At 36.6% G+C, this 20,245-nt stretch overlaps 2 protein-coding genes across 2 annotated transcripts in view; one reads left to right on the top strand and one right to left on the bottom strand.

The window, feature by feature from the left end:
* The window catches only part of retm (real-time), a 46,342-nt gene extending 40,170 nt beyond the window's left edge, over positions 1-6,172 (top strand). Inside the window, exons 21-23 of the transcript XR_015535212.1 lie at positions 509-590; positions 4,525-4,645; positions 5,427-6,172. The gene's annotated coding sequence lies outside the window, so the exon portion shown is untranslated. The remainder of the gene's footprint in view (positions 1-508; positions 591-4,524; positions 4,646-5,426) is intronic.
* On the bottom strand, positions 1,574-6,916 carry ERp44 (Endoplasmic reticulum protein 44). The gene is made up of 7 exons (XM_022071806.2): positions 6,766-6,916; positions 6,174-6,249; positions 5,413-5,568; positions 4,501-4,685; positions 3,377-3,492; positions 2,571-2,866; positions 1,574-2,215 (listed from the first exon to the last, which is right to left on the bottom strand). The coding sequence occupies exons 1-7, from the start codon at positions 6,820-6,822 to the stop codon at positions 1,869-1,871; spliced, it is 1,233 nt and encodes a 410-aa protein (XP_021927498.1). The 5' UTR covers positions 6,823-6,916; the 3' UTR covers positions 1,574-1,868.
* Positions 6,917-20,245: the final 13,329 nt, after the last annotated feature.

The raw sequence follows: 20,245 nt of genomic DNA, 5'->3' as shown, positions 1-20,245 counted from the left end.
CTGAGGTCTCTCAAAATGTTTCAAAATTCAGATCGACTGTTCTTATATTCCCAAATAATTCTAAGAGCCGAAACATTCTTCTCTTGACAGAATGTAATTCCAGTAACCATTTTATGCATCCTATTGTGGCAGTCAACAAGTTATACACAAGGTAGATGTCTTGTCTTACACAATATATTTTATTCACAATCAAATATATTATTAGGACAATACATTTTGACCTCACAGAGGCTACTCCAAGGATGCCTCTGTGGGGTTGAAACATGTTGACCTAGTAATAATTTTGATAGCAAATAAAATATACCGTGTCAGATGGATCCTCTACATTTTGTTTTACTTCAGCAATGAATTATCACAAAACCCAAATAAGTCAAAATAAAACTGGATTGTTTGGACATCACAGTCCCTCTGAATGGAAAACCAATATTCTAGCTCGTCATATTCACTTTCATTAGGCAAGTGTACAAACCAATGTACAAAAATAATTAATTTCTCTTTCTGTTTACAGAATACAGACAGTAACACAAATCTCAACGCATCTCATAGCTCAAATGAAATTTCTTCTTTCCGACTCAACTTGAGAGAAGAAGGTAAGTCTTCTGACATTTGAAAAATCTTCCCTCTACCATAAGGAAGAATTTAATACATAAGTTACAGCACAAGCATATCCAAAAAGTTTACAAGCCAACGTAGCAGGACTGTACACTACAGCCAATGTCTCACTTCTGGGTTAGAATTAAAATTCACCTACGGCAGTCATCTGACTACTCTTAAGTCCGAGGACGCAGAAACACACATCTAGATTGGTACTTGTTCCCCTAGTATCCTTAACTTTTCCTGGTGTAATGAAACATAATCCTATTTCATATTATGTACAAAGGTCACGTTGTTAGGCCTGGATCACTGACAGAAAATAGTTTCAATCCAGCATGAAATTTTCAACATCTCGTAGGTATGAAAAGGAATAGGAATTTTCAAAATCTTGTAGAAGACAGAACTTGTCGCCACAGGAAGAGATAATATAATTACAAAAAAATTATATCTTCATAAATGTAAGCAGTACTAGAAGAATCCTAAATACAACACACAGTAAAAAAATCTTGCTACAACTCTCGCGTGACAGTCTATCGCCAAGCAACGCACACCATTACTCTCCCGCTCCATTTATACATTCATTATATATCATATTATCACATTACCTTGCAGATGTAACACAGAACTTCCAGCTTTCCAAATAAATGTTGACAGATTCTCGCCTAACAAAGCAGAATTTAGATTTTATATTAAACATGAACTACACCTTTAGTGTTATTTTCAGCGGGCGCGTGACGTACGGAAAGTCCGCAGCTGATCAGCTTTAAAAACGTAACAATCTGTTATATATACATGCCTTAGGCATTTCAGTAACACAAACACTACACAAATCTTCATCCTGAAATCAAACGTGCAGAGAACCTGCACCAACCTGGCATGTGAATTCTAAATTGTATTAAATTACCTCAAAAATTAGGGTTAGCAGGAATAAGGACTAGGTATTTTGAAAGGAACACATAAGAACACAAATTCAGGAAAATGTGAACAAATTAAGCATGTAATTCAGTTGCCAGGGCAGAAAACGCTTCAGTTTGTGCACGGATCAAACCTCAAAGGAAAAAATAATGGATGTTCAATAATAATGATACAACAGCCAACCTGCACTGAAGGTATTTTTGTTTTGTCATCAATTCACTGAGTAATTAAAGACAAATGACATTACTTTAAATGCCGTAAGTTACTAAAGAAAGCACACCTCTTACCAAAATTTTATATTAAATTTATCTCAATAATAAATCCAACAACTTAATCTGGCGGACTACAAACTTCGGCGTCTATAGCTCGTCTCTGAGCAGCGTGTACCGATTTTTCGACGGTGCCAGTTTCTTAAAAGTAGATTCCGGTGGCGTGGTCGGTTTCTTATTGCCACCTTCAATCTCATTGGGTGTATTTGTAACTGGTTCGGGTCCATAATGGAACTCTCTGTGCAGTTTCCCAGAGTACAAGTCCTGCAGGAAACTCTTAAGCTTCCCCGGAACCTCCATATCTTTTACGTCCGGAAACAGGTACATGTGACGAAAACTGTCGATGGCAATCAGCGGCAAATCACTCTGACTCTTCCCAAGGTGATGGAGTGGATGAGCAAATCTTACACCATCTGCTGTTAAGAAGTTGACACTCTCTGCAAAAACATAAAACAATTCTTGAGCATTCTTCGTGCAAAACGACATACTTTTAGGACATGCAGAAAGCAGAACTCCAAGAGATATTTGACATTACACTAGCGCAAAGGAGGTCTACAGCTCAGTCAGCGTAGTGACTGGGCCGGATGACTGTGGTTTGATTACCAGCAACGCAGGATTTTTCACTCTGCCACGATATCGAGACTAGCTCTGAGGCCCATCCAGCTTCCTACCAAATAAATACTGGGGTTCTTAGCTGGAGGCAAAGCCCCTACATCTTCATGGTGTGGAGCTTAGATAAGCACTGGGACAACTTTACCTTTACCCATGCTCCTATGAATTAATGGAACTTACTTTTCTCTGAGAGGAGTTCGTTTGTTACAAGATACTTGAATTTCTTTACACTCTCATTGTCATCTGGTTTATGAAAAAGTATAAGAAATGGCAGGCCCTCTTCTGTTAATTCCTCAGCGTTCTCGAACGTTATCTCCCTGACCAGTGGCACGCATTTCTCCGTGACCCAAGTGTTGAGCTCGTCGTATGCATTTAGGTTTCCGACGAACGTCTCATCCTGGTCGTTGGACCGAGCCTTGTCGGCACGGAATACCACAATTGGTTGGCCCTGTGGATGCATCTGTGCGCTTGCGGCTCTGACATGAGATAAATTACCGACATGAAGTTAAAATACATTTTCACTCAATGAACAAGCAGAAATAGATCGATACTTCAGCTCGATCTTGCCATTATTAAAAACAGGGCACTGTTTAGAAACTGTATAACAGTGCAAATGTAGAAAAATAAATATCATATACAAGTAACCGCTATTTTAATTTAAATGTAGAACCTAAAAGGTTAAAGGTTATATGAACATGCGGGTTATGCACTTTTTAAGAATTTATAATTTTAATTAAATGTCCTCATATACTTTAAAAAACATGAAGTAATTTCTTGTGACATGAAACACAAAAATTAAAACTAATATGTGTATTAGACTATACAGTAGTCCACAGAAATAACAAATTTACATACATAAGGTGTATAGTGAATATGCTAAAAGAAATTTGAAACAAGTGTACATGCTGATGATGTGTTTGTATGAACATAAACAAGTCTAATTACACAACTTTAATGGACATGAAATATACTACAATCAGACTCACCCAAATCCAACAACAAATTGGCAATCTTCCTTAAGACCTGTAGCAACTTTTCTGAACACATTATATTCTGGTACATCCTTTTGATCAAAGTATCCAATAACTGTTCGTTTTGTATCCTACAACAACGAAGAAAATAAAATGTATAGTGGGACATCTTTAATTTACTTTATGAGAGTTGCACCACAAATTCATAAAAAAGGGTCATAATTTTGAAAGAAAAATTTTCCAAATCCACATCCGTATAAAGTCCTTTTCACTGCTCTGGTATATAGGACTCAGAGCCGGCATAGCTCAGTCAGTATAGTGACTGGCTACGGACTGGACGACCGGGGTTCGATCCCCGACGGAGGCAGAGGATATTTCCTCTAGCCTCTGCGTCCAGACTGGCTCTGGGGCCCACCCAGCCTCCTATCCAGAGGGTACCGGGGTCCTTTCCCGGCCGGAGCGTGATGCTGACCACTCACCCCCATCTAGTGCTGAGGTCAAGAATGAGTAGGAGCTATACCACCTCTCCCCCCAAGTGCCTACATGGCGTATAGTGGGAGAGCTTAAAAAAAAAAATATGACTCTCCCTTACATTTGTGACAGACTTTTTCACCCTGTACAATGCCTCATCATTTATAAGCAGCTTGTTTCAGGGTCAACTGTAAGCAGTGATAAAAATGGCAAACACAGGCAGCTGTAATGTTCAAAGTAAACAGGGCTTCATGCAATGACCTTGGGTTCCACAGTGAGAAAATAAAGCTCGACGCTTAATTACGCACAAAGACAAGTCCCTGTAAAAAAAACAGTCATAAATACAAGTTATAGTTTTTGCTTTTTTATTTAGCATTCTCTTGCTGGAAGTCGTCTTATGTTGACACGAATCAATAATATCGTTATGTGTGTATCTCGAGAGCTACTCGTGACATGACCACAAACTCCACTTACTAGTGTAGAAATAATGACCGAAGAATAACTCAACATTCTTTAGGTAATTCGAGACAAACTTTGGTTTTCCGACACTGAAATAAAAATCTTAAATTCCTCTGTATTAACACTAAGTAATTAATATTGTAGGATTTGTCTCGTTATAAAACAAAAGAATACCATCATAACTACGTGAAATTAAAATATACACTTACATCAAGTTCCTTCAATTCTTTCAGGTCTGCAAATTCCCTTATAGGATCTGCCAGTTGTTTCTGGATAAATGACAGAAATGCTTCTGCTGACCTCTGGCCTCGATATTCTCGTTTTGTGGACTGACCATTTCGAAATACTTTTAAGGTAGGATATTTAGTTATGTGAAACCTTGTAGCAATTGAACCTATTTGCACACATACCAAAAATAGCAAACAGAATCACAAAACATACAATCTCAAAAGTGATAAGATATATTCCAAGGACAGTTCAGATTAGCCGCAAACTTCTGACATGGAAATAAATTATAGAAGTTTAGGACTTGAGGCTTCCTAGGTGGCAAGAATTCAGATTGGAGTCTTCTGGGTTGTAACACTGTGTAGTCTCGTTCATGACTTCTACCCTCATGATAGAGCTATTATGTTCCTCTGAAAATTTTGTAACCACCAACAAGACCAGAAAGCATCACAACCCAAAAGACCATAAACTCAAAATTTCAAAATTAAAATACAAATAAAAGTATATAGGTTCATGCATATTTATTACAGAATGTTCTAATTGGTGGTATTTTATTTTCAGGTACTTATGCATGAATTACATCAGTTTTCAGTTAAATTATTTGTAAACACATTCTTAACAATTTAAAAAATTAACATATTATCAGATAATACACATCTTTAAATCAAGTTGTCATCTCCATACTAATAAATTGCATTCATTTGGTCATAAACTTATAATTTCTATTTGGAATAAGGTAGACTTATCAGAGACTTAGAAAGAATTAATATTATGACCAAACTAAATATCATGTCATGTTTTAAATCATACAAATGCATATGAATTCAAATGTGTCAAAATAAACCATGGTAAATGACAATCTAATCATACTAATATGTGTTTTTTAACATTCATACCTTCTTTGTCACAGTCTACCTTTGCCATGACGACTTGGCCGGACACCGGAAACTCAGCTGCGACTTTGTCAGCAGCATCATCAAAGACTGGTGCCAGCATGTTACTGAATCGGCACCAGTCCGCATAAAAATTGATAAGTACCAATTCATTTGAAGCTGAAATAAGACAACATGGGTAAGAGAAAAAAAAATTTTTTTAGACAGGTCTGTTGAATTATTTTACTAGGTAACATATTCACAAAATAGAATAGAATAGAATTTATTTACATTCCATAGATCCTTCATAGGCCCAAGCTAAGGATATAGAACATGTCATAGCACAAATATTACAAATATAAATTACATAGTTATGACAGTCAACTACAGAATTAACACAAAAGTAATTACACTAGAAAACATATCCACTATTGCTTACTGGTATTTCATTTCTGATAGTCCATCAATTTAGACTTACAAAGTTTCAAAGTCGTGAAACAACTGAACAATTAATACGGTTATCAAGATGTGCTATCACACCCTATACAACTACTATCTCTAGCAGCAATGGTATTCAAGTTATGCCCTAATCAAAATGCAATTCCATAAAACGTAAACATGTTCTGTCTGTAGTAAACATGCCAAAATTAATTTTGTTTCGGTCACTCATTAAACTAAATTCTGTAATGCTTCCACTTCCTAATAAATTACATGGAACACTACTTACTGTACAGGAATTATAACAGAACAATTTAATCAGGCAGTAAAAACCCAGAGTGTCTTACCTAATATTGTGTCCAAGTTACTTTGTGTAAGCTGCACTGCCCCACTATCTGTTGGGTTGTAAAAGAAGTAACAGACCTGTTGGGTAAATTTTACTTTTTAAATAAGTTAAAATAATAATTATATGCCATGCTAGTCCTAAAATATTAATTTATGGTAATGTCAGTAATTACTGTGAAAAAAAAACAGAGTTACAACTGAAGAGCTAATGAATACAGTTTTACATTGTATCAGCTCTCTGCGTTCTTCATATGCGAATGAACTTCAACCCTCTATTACGAACACTTGACAACATAACATTTACTTGTCATTGACACTGGCCCATTACGGTAAATTATGGGCACGGTTCTTATTACATTTCATTATATTTTTATAGAGAAAGACTATGGCGTGTCATAATTTAATTAAAAATGTGAGATATTATTGCCCTTATCTACGCAGGGGGAAAATGTGAAATTGTTGTAAACCGATAATGTAATCATAATATACTTTACGGCGTGGCAATTTCTGTGAAAGTTAAATTAGAATCGCTACATGCTCTAACCCAAAACTCAGTATTTCAATATAGTTATTTTACACATTAGAACAACTTACTAATAGATGGAACAGAAGTGAAAATTTAATGCTTCTTAGACTGCACCACACATTCATTTTCTTTAATAAATAAATTCAAATAACCGGTTATTTACATCCATAAGAAACATACACTACCAACAACACTTCAGGACTGGAAGGAAGTATCGATATTTACCAATACAATTATCGAAAGTCTGTCATTAAACGATATATCGTAAAAGTAGTGCAATTTTCACAGAAAGTGATACAACAAAGTAATAATAAAGCCAAAATCACTTAACAAAGCAAAATTCAAAATGTCAAAATAAAATCAGTGAAATGGCAGTAGATATACCGTCAAACGCTGTAACTAAAATAGTACACAGATGGCAGAATAACTGCTGCCGCCATCTACTAAGAAACAACTGCAAGAGTGCATCCTGTCTAACTTCTACGAGATTGTGCTGCCAGCTATCAGCAGCTTTACGAAATTATATAATAATTCCAGGACCGCTATATGGTTCTTCGCAAAACTTTGGTTTGGGAGTTAAGCAATCGGAGTTCAACCTGAACGTATTCTATTTAATAACTGCAATCGGCAACAACATGATGGGTGCTCAAATTCCTGATGTGTACAGATAATAATATCATTATACATGATCCTGTGCGTATGTGAATGACATCCATACTGACGTAGGAGTGAAATGTATGAGAATAAAAGAAAGGGAGTCCTGGGGAGATGCAGTCATAATTATTTTCGTTGTTGGGGCGGGGGTTTAATTAACATTTTGTATAACTACGAATAAGGCTGACTGATACTGCAATCTTACGGTCATTTTTGGTACTTGTTAGAGTATTACAATTTTATACGTGTGCCATTTGATTTTAATACTATCTGAGAGATGGCTCTGACATCGATAATTGAGGTGCTATTAAATGGGAGGGCATTGCGAGTTTCATGGCTGGCGAAGAGTCAGAGAGAGGGAAGAGTGAGTTCGGATAAAACGTAAAAGAAAAAAATATGAAACAAAAGGGAAATACTGGGGAGAAATAATATCGGTGGGAGTTGTAGGAGGGGGGGGGGAAGTGGGGTTTGTCCGCTGCGCCCAACCCAATTCTTCAGTTTGCAACAAGTTCACGTCACTGGAACATACTTTACATGTAGTTGTTTGTTGGAATGTGTGTTCACATTGTTGTGGGTTGTGACTCCGTCTTGAATCCCTTGGTGACTGCTAGATAGTTGTTTTATTGTGTGGTTATTGTTGTTTGCATCTAAACTAAAGCAACCTGGAGGAAAGAGGGGATCGTAAGTCGGCCGTGGTAACACCCCTCGTCGACAACATGAATGTAAGTGAAAAAATACGTCCCGAACTTGGTCACATTCTGCTTGTGAACACATTCCACCATGACACACTCCCTTCCCCCACCACGCACCCTAACTGCGAACTTTTAAAAAAAATATATATTAAATTTTTAAAACGTACGAGTCCCTTAAGCAAAAGTTGGTACGAGTGGACATTTTGCAGCTGCTGTTGTAATTGAAATACAATGGGACACGTTATGATGCAATGTCCACTTCGTAATGTAGGTCTTATGTTTATTTCGTAATAAAACGCGGATAGGTACAAGTGTCTTACTTTAGAAATGAAATATAATATGGAAACAATTCGTTATATGAATCCTGTATGCATCACGATGACATGGTTAATTTACATTGTCGTAAATTTCTTTAGATTTCTTCCAACAATGGAAAAATTTGAACTTGAAGGAACTTGCACAAACGTCAACGGGCAACAATATGGATAAACGACAATATCCATTTGCAAAATTATCGTATGTCTCTACAAGTGACTTGGTGACTACTTGTAATTATTGAAAAATTACTTTCACTGTCCGTCAGTCAAAACCCATCGGTAGAGGAAAATTAAAAATTTATTTATTTTTATTCTAACGTTCTGAAGTCAATTAAAAAATCATAATCGCTGCAGTAGAAATTTATAATTTTTTTGTGTGGTTATAAAATTTTGCACTGTTTGTTCACGACCAATCGATCGATCGATCGATAGTTTATCTTTGAGTTCTCTGTTGCGGAAATCTGCGTCCTGAAAACACCGGGATTTTCGCGGTACACACACCTGTAACAGCTAAAAATCTAATAGCGCTGTCTTTCGTTGCACAGAATTTATTTTAAAACCAATAACCTACCCTAAGATTTCATGTTCTCATTTATATTTTATTAATTGAATTCTCCCATTCGCATCCATGTTTATATAAACCTTTTTCTAAAGACAATTTCGTAGCTTTCTTAGTAATTGTAAAACCTACACATATAATATTATATTTATACTTATATCGCCGAATTTTCGCTCAGTTTTACAGCCTGAAAGACGTATGAGAACAGAACGTAAAGTTATGATTGCATTGTAGCCAATGAGATGTTACGCTAAGATTCTTTTCTATAAGACGAAAAATATATTTATAAATACTTCTGTTAAAATATTGCAACCTAGAACATATTTTATCTGTAATAACAGAGAGCAGGTAATTTTTATTTTAAAAAGGTGTCACACAGATTAAGAGCATTACTGCTAAACCGATTCAGAGGAAATTTCTGAAAATACATAAGATCTTGAGTTGTTTATTTTTTGTAGACGTAACCATTTTTGAATATATCCGTGATTTTTCGTAGTTTCTCACAAATGTCGTAAAAATTCTACAATTTAAATGCGCTACAAATATAATTTTTAAGGGACATAATTCAATCAACATTCTTAAATATAATTTATTTCAATTATTTTGCCTTAGGCGTAAAGTATAGCTTGTGGCGAATATCACAAACCATAGGCCTAATGGTGCAGTGAGATTAAACTCAACAAATGCGATAAAATGGTTTAGGATTGTTGTAAGGTAGTTCAACCCTGGAGTAATAATCAGAATATATTTTTGGTTAAAATTGATGATAATAAAGTATGTGAATGCATTAGCAAGTCTATTACAACGCCTGTTTAAGTAACGTGGTCATCACCATAATAACATAATCATTCGGCTCCCAGGCCCCGTGATCACCGGACTGCCGCGTTGCGGGTCCAATGGAGGACCGAAGTAATGTTGTTCCTATGGTAACACCCTTGTTTACGTCTTAACCTTATGCAATTTTGGAATAAATGGTATTCAAAAGTAATATTACGAAATGCACTAATTCTTATATTATTTTTTACGTACGTTCTTACACAAGAGACGTGTTTTGACCGTTGGTTAAATTAAACACAAAATTTAAATATTTTTAATAATTCGACATACTTATTTCAAGTGTCATTAGATTTTAAATATTTTGATAAACAGTTGAGTTAAGAAATAACTTCAATATTAAAATAATTCTGAAATTGTACCGTAAATTTGTTAAATTTTTTTTCTGTTTGTCTACTTATGACGTTAATATTATTTTAGGAGTTTCTCAACTATAAAATAACGATTCTTTTAAAATCAAACCAAAATATTTTCTTCCAGATATTAAATGCTACCAACTTAACTATTTATAAAGTATTTCTCAATAATTACAATGAATATTTAAATGCGGGTAACGTACTCTACGATTCTAACAATCTCCCATATTTAATAATGCAAGTTACTCGGTCTCTTTGCCGTGGCCTATCAGAATAATAATTTTTAAATCACTTAATTTTTTGGTGAAATGTTTTCATCTGGAATACACAAAAATATACTTAAAATATCTTAATGTTTTTTAAATTACTTCCTGTAGTTGAGAGGTAGGGCACAAAATACCTTTTGTTGTTAAGTGTTACTGCCTGTTTCGTATGTACCAACGACTTAAGTACGTAGGGTTTTAATTTTTCACAGCGGTCGATGACTTTCTTGTGGTAAAAGCTTACCGACGTTTCAGAGGTACTTGATGCCTCTGTCAATCGCCCTGATGATGGAGAGTTGAGTGGATTAGGTAAAATAATTTTTTGGAGAGAGATATTTATGAACTACTAATTTATTTTCGTGAATTAAAACACAGCTTAAGCCAGATAGAATTTTAAATTTTATTCTGTATTATATTTTTTATTTATAATAAAGGCATATAAACAATAAAATGAGTAGGCTACTAGTGTTTATGACATTAAATGCCTAAATGTAATATTTAAGTAGGTAAATTTTCGTAATTAGCTAATAAGGAGAGCAATTATTTTATATAAAATACTGAAATCAGCACACCATTGCCATTTATAAAATTATATAGTTGATTTATTTAATCTATTACATAAATAGTTAAATTTACGTGATAAATTAACTAATAGCGAGATCAATTAATTTGTAACGCAAACTTTTATTCCATTTTTAGTCGGAAGTATTTCACATGAATTACATTATTTTCGTCACTGATATTATGTAGGCCTAACTCAGTGAAATTGAGTCGATTATAAAAATTCCTACAAAACAATTTTTAAATACGAATTACAACTTTTCATCTGCGTCTACTTCACGGACAAATAAGCCTGTGTTCTAGTGTCGAATCCTCTGCTGGCCCTAAAAAAATATATGTATTATAGATCAATAACAGGGTCCTTAGCGGTACTAAACTTAATAAATGCACCATTAAACAAAGGTGGTACTTGAGAGGTGGGCCCGGTATTGTAAGTTACACATGTTAACATCCCGGAAATAACAAATCATCCCTCTGTTTCGAAAATTCATTCTATTTTCCACCGTCCGAAAGGTTTGTTGTGTGTGTGTGAGCGCTGGGCGATCTGTTATTGGGGGGGAACTAGGAGGGGCAGACGCCCTGCGAGAGACGTGGGTCCCTGTGCTTCTCTATTAACGTGGGGCCGGTCCTCATTCTGTATGTACGCCCTAACGAGGTCCGGGCAGTCCGCTGATGGATTGGCGGGAGACCAGGCCGACACCGCGGGAAGCCAGCTCCCGCGCACCCCGGTGTTGCTACCAACACGCGCCACCTTTACCCGAAATAGGACAAAAAGTCAATTTCTTACTCACCAAGGGCGCCCGAAGATGGCTGTCTTCCGCGTGGTATACAAGATAGTGACCGACGTTTCGTCATGCCCTGATCTGAGTGGATGTGGATATTTATCCGTCTCCGTAGACACATAGAAACGTCCATGGTAGCTCAACTATTCAATAAATTCCCATTCTTTTAAAAAAAACCCTAAATGTTCATTACTGTGTTTACAGTAGTCATCACTAGACCTTGTTCTGAGCCAGCTGAATCCAGTTCAAAATTTCACTTCCTGTTACTTTGAGATTTATGTTACTATTATCTTAATGCCTGGATAAACGCATTTCTAAGCACAAAGTTGATTCCTTTTCAAATTAAGAGCCTGAAACTATAGCTCTGATTAAAATTGACTAGAATTTATTTTCCAAGGGAAATTTTACTACACTGGGAGTAACACGGCATGTTTTAAGTCTTATAGTGCGAGTAGTTAAAATAAGTATTTCTGACGGAAATTAAACCATTAGACTCAGTTAAACTTATCAAATTTTGGATAAATATATGTAATCAGCTCGATGATATTGTATCACGATCAAAATAATGAACCGTGAAAGTTAAAACGTAAGGATATTAGATAACGAAGGATAGAAATATTTTAATGCGTAACAAACTGTCATAAGGACCTTTATTGTTGTGTGTAAAAAATCCCGGATTTCATCCTTTTACGTTCGTATAACCAAACACAACAATGCAAATCTAACCAAAAACACAACAATGCAAATCTAACTAAAACACAACAATGCAAATCTAACCAAAACACAACAATGGCTCAAAATATTTCGAATAAGGAGTTATTACATCATGTGACATCTGAGATTTTAACGATGGTGAAAATATCAGTGTCGTTCTTCTGCGATGTGACACCTTGTGGATAGATACTAACGTTATGGAGAAACATAATGCCTCCATCTTCAGGGTTAAAATTAAATACGTCTTAATTCCATATTTCTTGTATTGGCTCCAGTCTGGTACGAGCTAAAACGTCAAAATCAATTTGAAAAGAGACGTTTTAGTCAATATTTTTGCATCACTGGTCCATAAAACCGCTTATCTGATTTCGGGGTATTATTGCACTTAAACCAGAAATAGAAATCACGTCACACTACTCGCAAACTTATTACAAACGAAGCCAAACGAGTAATGGTGGAGTTCTTAAAACCAGACCATACAAATGAGCTCTGAATTTTAAGCATAAAATAATGTCTGCAGTAATCTTGCGAGAACTATGTAATTATCACTCCACAGCCATTGGACAGCTTCATGCAGCAGTGGGCTATGTGCCTTATAAGTACCCGGTGTTCAAATTTGCTGTACATACAATGGACTTACGTGGTAGACTAGATAGTCTACTAGATTATTATTAAATTTTATTTAAATTACAAACAATCAGTAATTTCTGTTGAGCTCACTCAGTAATTTTATGACGGTGCGAATAATTTCTGTTACTGGGAAAACGTGCTTTATCTGCATTAATAATGAAAATGTCACATGAATATTAAAATCCCAGATTTTGTGTGGCCTCGGTTATGTAAATTATTACGGAGAATGTCATAATGACCTAAGCACAGAGAGAAATTTTCAGAAACTTGAAAGCCTTGGTTCATGCCTTCCTAAGTTGTTTCGAGGCACCTGTGATTATTAAACTTTATGGAGTAATATGTTATTATAATTATAGAAAAACGAAATTACGCCAGGGTCTCATTCATTAATCTGTAAAACAATTACATGCAATAAATATAAGAACAAATTTCTCGATATAAGCTATGTTAAGATGTATTTTAAATCGATTTAATTATCACACACAGTAATGGGTTATTTGTGAAATCGTACATGGACAGCGATTATTTCCTTAAATAGCGTTAACAAGTTGATCTTTGTAATGGTGAAGTGTTGTGTTTTCTTCGCGGTACGGACTGAATTCTTAAATATTATTTAGATACCTGGGTTTCGTGCGATTCTCAATGTAAACAGCAATGATTTCCTTAAACAGCGTTAACAAGTCGATCTTTGTAATGGTGAAGTGTTGTGTTTTCTTCGCGGTACGGACTGAATTCTTAAATAATATTTAGACGAAATTCGGCTTCGAGGGTACCCAAGTTCCGACTTAAATGTACCCCGTTTTGTGGAGCTCACTAAATTACTTACTTAACTTTTCAGAATTTTTCAACATTCATTAATATGTAAATTAAAATTCCGTCGTCTCTGTTATCAAATTCTCACTACTTACCACCCTAAAATCTTCACTCTTATTCTATCCTTACCAGAAGGACGAGCGGGCATTGCCTGGGGACCTTCTAACTGTAAGATGATCTTTCTGTCCCCCAGAAATAAAGTGTCTCTCACGATTTCCCCACAAATTTTCTTTGTTTATAATTTCCTAATTCTCTCTCTCGGCTTCAAGGGGTTAACGGCTGATTTTAAAACGACGAAATGGTTGAGATCAGAAATCATAAACCGTGATTTATTTAGTTGATTTCAATCTTAATTAATCAAATAATAAAGTGGCAAAGTAACAGCATAGGCCACGTCTGTGTGAACACAAGGAGGCAAAGAAACGTCTGTCCGTTACATGCAACGAAAATAATTTTAAATACAAGATTAGTTTATTTTTTTAATGACAGTGACGTGATTTTGTGTAAATAGAAATAAGCCTAAATTTCCTACAAGGCTGATAACTTTTCCATGATGCACGTAATAACATGTTGTTTGGACCTTAAAATACAATTAAATAAGGAAATTCCAATTAAGTTTTAATAAGTTGGATATTTCTAACGAAACAATGCAAACTATCTAAAACATGAATATGGCTGCCATCTTTCATGTTGCGTCCTGTAGTATGTCCAAAAATTAATCGTCGTTTCAGAGACGTTGTGTGACTTTATCACCAGGGACATGACCGATGACGCATAGCTCTAATGATGGAGACTGAAACGTCGAAAATTTTCTTCCAGCTAAATGGAGCAACATCTCACAAGACAGTCATCCTTGCCGTCGTGAGAACCCGAGATCTCGCCTGCTTAAAATATGATCATGGCATATTTGTTACATGTAAAGACTAATTTTAAACACCCTGTGGATCGTGCATACAAACTACAGGGCTCGTTTATAATCGTCGTCGGCCAGCGACTTCAGCCTGACACACGAGTATTCGCATCAAGGTTAACTAAAGTTAAGCTAAGAAGTTAGAGAAGGTTGCGTTAGCCACAAATCATTAGCATCTTTCCTCCTTCACCCATCACCACCCCCTTCGCTTGTGGCTGGAGGGCGGGGGTATCAATCCACGTCAAAGCACACCGATGTCGGTCCAAGTCACATGGAAGATGTATGTGTTCTGAACCCGGGGTATGTACCAATGTAAGGCAAAGCCACACACAACTTTGCTGCTCTCCAAAATTTACCTGTCCCCCCCCCCCCCCCCCCCCCGAAAATACTGGCTGCATAGCGCCCTAGAAATCACGTCACTATATGTCACGCATTTCTGTGTTACTTAAATCGTTGTCAACCTGAAATATTAAGTGAGTAAAGAAATTTGTGTCTGAAAAATATATTCATTTTCCTCATATTATTGAAACTTACAATTTTTCTAAGAACCAGATTTTTTTTTTAAAAAAAACAGAAACTAGTGATGAGATTTAAGCCTTACAGTACAATTCGGGGAAAAAAAAAAAATATAAGCCCTGTTTCGAAGGTTCTGGTCCAAAAGTGTAGTGCCACCAAGACGGAATAAACCTAGAATTTTTTTTAAAAAAAAAAATCAGCGATGAGAAATCATGTTAGTATGTAATTCTGACATAAACGGTGCTATTTATGACGAAAGTTTTGCTAAAGAACCAACCAAAGATTTTACAACAAAGTTTCGGGAAGTTAACAAGGTTTAATATAACAGCTGTGACGGTAAATAAGGTTATGAAACGTCTATTCGTTGACTTCATATCGTCTGTCGTGTAAAGCTCTGGTTATGGAAACCACAAACATGAAATCCCTAAGGCAGCAATTAGAACTACAGAATTAACCACGTCATTAATAACGTCCGACGCAAAAATCCCAGTTCTCGGTTTGTGTCGTCACGTAAACGGAATATAGGAACAGTAGACTGTGGATATTACGTATGTAATGCGTGCCACATACCTGTCCCATCTCATCATCCTTGATTGATAATTTCATAATGAGTAGCCATAAACTATGTACAGAAACCTTTAATTAAAGCTAAAAAGTCAGAGGAATTATATATCCTGTGAGAAAATGATATCACATTCGTCCAGCAGGCTGGGGATAAATTCAGAGAGACTGACCTCCACAAGATGTCACATTGGAACACAGCCCGAACGGGGAAATATTCGAAGTTCTTTGGCCATGCGTCCTAGATGTTAGTGGTTATCTTACACTTCGCATCTCGCGTTCTGTACAGAACGCACTGATGGGATGCATCGACTATCAACTTGGCTTTTGCGATGTAAAGTTAACAGAAATCGGACTCTCGGTGATACGAGATAGTCAACTTTCATCTCCGGTTTAATACGACGAAATTTATGTCAGATAACAATGACTAAAGCTGTCTGAAGGCTTCGTGGTTTCTTGCAGTCACTCCCATTCAGTTTTTCACTGATCCCGATAACGGCCTTTCTTGACACTGCCTTCTTCAAGGACGTTCATCTTCTTTCATCTCCGCAACCACCGACCAACATCTCGATTTTCATATTTGTACCCTGAAAATGAAGGGGACAGATTCCTCCTGACACCAACAACTTCTGAGAATCGGGAGTTCTAATGGATTGAAATAATATCTGTAAACTAACTAAATAACTAACAAGATGGCTTAGGGAAACCGAAGGTTCATCACCGAATTAACCAAAGCCCTGTCCTGGGTCAACAAAACCCAGTCTCCTTCAACTCCTATCTCCCATAGATCCCGCCTGAGATTATCCTCCCATCTACGTCTAGGTCTCCCCAGAGGGCTCTTCCCCTGAGGCTTCCCAAATAGTGGACCCAACCAACCAGATGACATACCGAGCCCGAAGGTTCATCACCGAAGTAACCAAAGCCCTCCACCGGACCCTGTCCTGGGCCAACAAAATCCAGTCTCCTTCGACTCCTATCTCCCATAGATCCCGCCTGAGATTATCCTCCCATCTACGTCTAGGTCTCCCCTGCGGTCTCTTCCCCTCAGGCTTCCCAACTAACATCATACGCGCTACATGCCCAGCCCATCTCATTCTTCTCGACTTAATCACCCTGACAAATATTGGGGGAGGAGTACAGATTTTTAAGAATATCTGTAAACATCATATTAAATTTTATCGAAATCCGTGAAGTGGTTTGACGTTCAAACTTGGGGCGCATGTCTGAACGCAAACCGCTGAACCAGTGTTTTAACACGCAAACCAGAAGAATGGTTCCTTAATCAGTATCTGTTGCAGAACCGCGATTGTGTGGATTAGACTGCAACGCCACGTACAGGCAGACAGAAGAGTAATGTGACGTTTATAATGAAGGTCCTGCGACGTGATTTGACAACCCATTCATTACGTCTCATGCGTGTGGACCAACTTCATGGGGCTGACCCAGCCATGTCATCATGGCAACGTGTTAACACACTGGCCATTTAGTTTTTATGCTTAAAAGTGTTTCAGATAAAATTTAATGGCGTAAAAAATTACTTCTGAATAACAACTAGATTAGAATGTCAACCCGATCACTTCTCGTTTGCTTAAAATTGAACTAGTAACCTTCACAGCTATGCTGCATCTAAGATTGTTGTAACAGAACCGAAGGTTTAACACCATAATTATAAAAGTCCATCAATGAACACGATCCTGGGCTAATGCCCTCCGGTAAGATAAATATTAATCTCTATGCATGTGTATTGCAAGCTCATGTGGGCCAATGACGTAATCACGTAATGGTACAGTCCTGTCTCACGACTTTGAGCATCAATGGTATTACCAATTGCATAAAATTAATAAATTAAACTGTGGATTATGCTCCAATGTCACTTCATAACATGTACCATTTTTCGTAATAGACGATGGTCCACATTTTGCCAATGCTTAGTTTTGTTAGTGGTCTCACGTAGAAAATTATTTTCAAAATTTACTCCACTATCATTTGCGGTGGAAAACTTGGACAGATTTAAAATATTTCATAACGCCTCACTCGAAATCTTTTTAATGCCCGAATTTATAACTTGTGTTGGGCAAGGCCGTGGTCTAGGCAACACGGAGTTTTCCTCCGTGGCATCCCAACAATTACTCCATTCACACACAGAAGAAGGCAATGGCAAACCACTTCTGGATCATCTGCCAAGAACGTATATGAACAGGTCCCAGTCCGAAAAAAGGATGGAAGGATCCTGTTCATATGGACCTGTCCTCAGACAGAACACTAAATAAATATAAAAAAACATGTATTAAGAACGAAATTTATTTCAGAGATGCACTGTGTACCTCAGGGACAAGGTTTGTCTCAGGTACACAGAAGTAAATACCACGTAAAATGGTTAATAGATGGAATAATAAATAAATAAATAAATAATAACCCACGAAAACGCAGAAACACAAAATGCCCACTGGTTTTCGTGTGAAAGTCACCGACCCTCGACATATATAGCGGCACCCACAGAAATGAGGTGCGGTGAGGAAGAGGGGAGGGTAATTACTTCCCAGAAACGTTTGTCGTGTTTTTCTAACCAGTTCCACGCATGCATTCGTCCAGTGATACTTAAGAATTGCTTATATTTTTTCCTCCTTCAGTTATGACATTGTATGTGAGAGACCCAACGCCTGGAACTGTACTTTTTCAAAGTGTACTCTTCGATAACTGAATGTTTCCGAAAAATATTCTTAGGGGACTGTGCAGACGTTGCGGGGACACTGTTCAGGGCTTCTCATTTGTATTAGAGAGGTCTCTGGTTCAAATATATTTCCTGAGATCGGTAATTTTATTGAAATTTATCGCGGATGGTTAGATTATAAGAACTAGAGGTGTGTACTATTGGAATTGGTTGGTGTCCCACAATGGATGGACCTTGTAAGTGTTGGTGGTATTGAACCTACGGGTTCTACGAAGTTATTCCACTAATAGTACAATTATCCAGACAAAAAAATCTTCCACCTTGCATTGGGACACAGAGATTAATTACCGTGTTCACAACCCGTAACCGGATCCTATCCTGAATCCATTCTACAAACCTATTTCCTTAAGATCTATTTTAATATTATCCTCTCACAGACCAAGTCTTCCGAGTTATCTCTTCCCTTAAGGCTTTTCAACCAAAATTTTTGTATTTTTTTATTATCTCCCCTGCGTTCTACATGACCTGATGTATTATTTTACCTTAGATATCGAAACAAATATGTAAGCGGAAGAGTGACACATGGGGGTTGACATTCTTCTGTTTCCGCACTTGAGTTGCGTTTTAACTATAATTAATCACGAACAAATAATTATTAAGAGTGTGGATTAGACTCAGCTGGCTCAGCACAGGATCCAGTGTTCTTAATACGGTATTGAAGCTCCATATAAAGCGATGTATTTGTCTGTCTTGGGGGGATAGTTTTTTTTATCGGAAAGGAATATGCTCTGTGGAGTTATTCTGATAATTGAACGTAGTTTCAAGGATTAATGTCTGTTTTAGTTGTGTAAAAGGGAATTTCCGGTTATTTTTATTGTGACTAATTCTTCATCGGCCCGTACAGGCATATTAAATTTTCATGTGCTGCTGTAACGGGTTGAAATGTATTTAGATAAATATTCTACTGGGAATTGGTCACTGTGTGGGCGTTTGGTGGTTGGCGACCAGACGTGGCGGTCACACGACATGTAAATCCTGTATTTACATGCGATGTCATGAGAAATCGAAGCGACCCTGACTTCGCAGGCGAGAAAATACATGGAACTGGGAGGGAACAATTGGATAAACACCTGTTTTACTCTAACTGATATTTTGTAAGAGTTTCTTACGTCTCCATGCGTGCTACATGCTCCGGTCGTCTTATTATCCTCCAATTTATTGCGTGTTCGTGTAAAGATTTCATGAACGAGGCAGACACATTGATATAACATCATCAGCAAATCAATAATTTTCGTAAAAATTACTGGGTCCTTAATGGGATTTTTTTAAACTAAGGAACTGAGCAAAATTTAATGAAAACCACTATAATATAATTTTAAAAAATAAAGTATTGTAAGCGATAAAAATTCACATAGACTTTATTTAATTTTGTTAAATTAATTTTTATTATAGATAACAAAAATTAAGAAAATATCAACGTTTCGGATGAATATGTTGCCTCCATCTTCAGAGCGGATATATATATATATATATATATACATATATAATAGGAGTGTTGCACTTTTTTTTGGATGGATGTCGTAAAAATATACGTCGATCAAGATATAATCTGAAGAAAATCAGCAAATAAGAGACTTTTAATGTAACTCAACTTCCGTTGCCAAGGGTTATGAGAAATACTGTGTCAGCTTACGTAATTTCATTATTACCAACAC

The sequence above is a fragment of the Zootermopsis nevadensis genome, unplaced genomic scaffold (genome assembly GCF_977971745.1).
Source record: "Zootermopsis nevadensis isolate Lab colony 2312 unplaced genomic scaffold, Znev_1.0 Znev_ptg000015l, whole genome shotgun sequence".
Taxonomy (NCBI): Eukaryota; Metazoa; Arthropoda; class Insecta; order Blattodea; family Termopsidae; genus Zootermopsis; species Zootermopsis nevadensis.
Note: the sequence above shows the minus strand (reverse complement) of the source record. Positions and strands in the feature narration are given on the sequence as shown.

What these genes read in the sequence shown, in the direction of transcription:
- ERp44 (XM_022071806.2), bottom strand. Translation starts at nt 6,822, where the DNA reads ATGAATGTGTGGTGCAGTCTAAGAAGCATTAAATTTTCACTTCTGTTC. An exon ending in AAGAATTGAAGGAACTTGAT is followed by an intron (nt 3,493 to 4,500) that starts GTAAGTGTATAT and finishes TCGTTGTTGTAG; the next exon opens with GATACAAAACGAACAGTTAT. An exon ending in CGAACTCCTCTCAGAGAAAA is followed by an intron (nt 2,216 to 2,570) that starts GTAAGTTCCATT and finishes ATGTTTTTGCAG; the next exon opens with AGAGTGTCAACTTCTTAACA.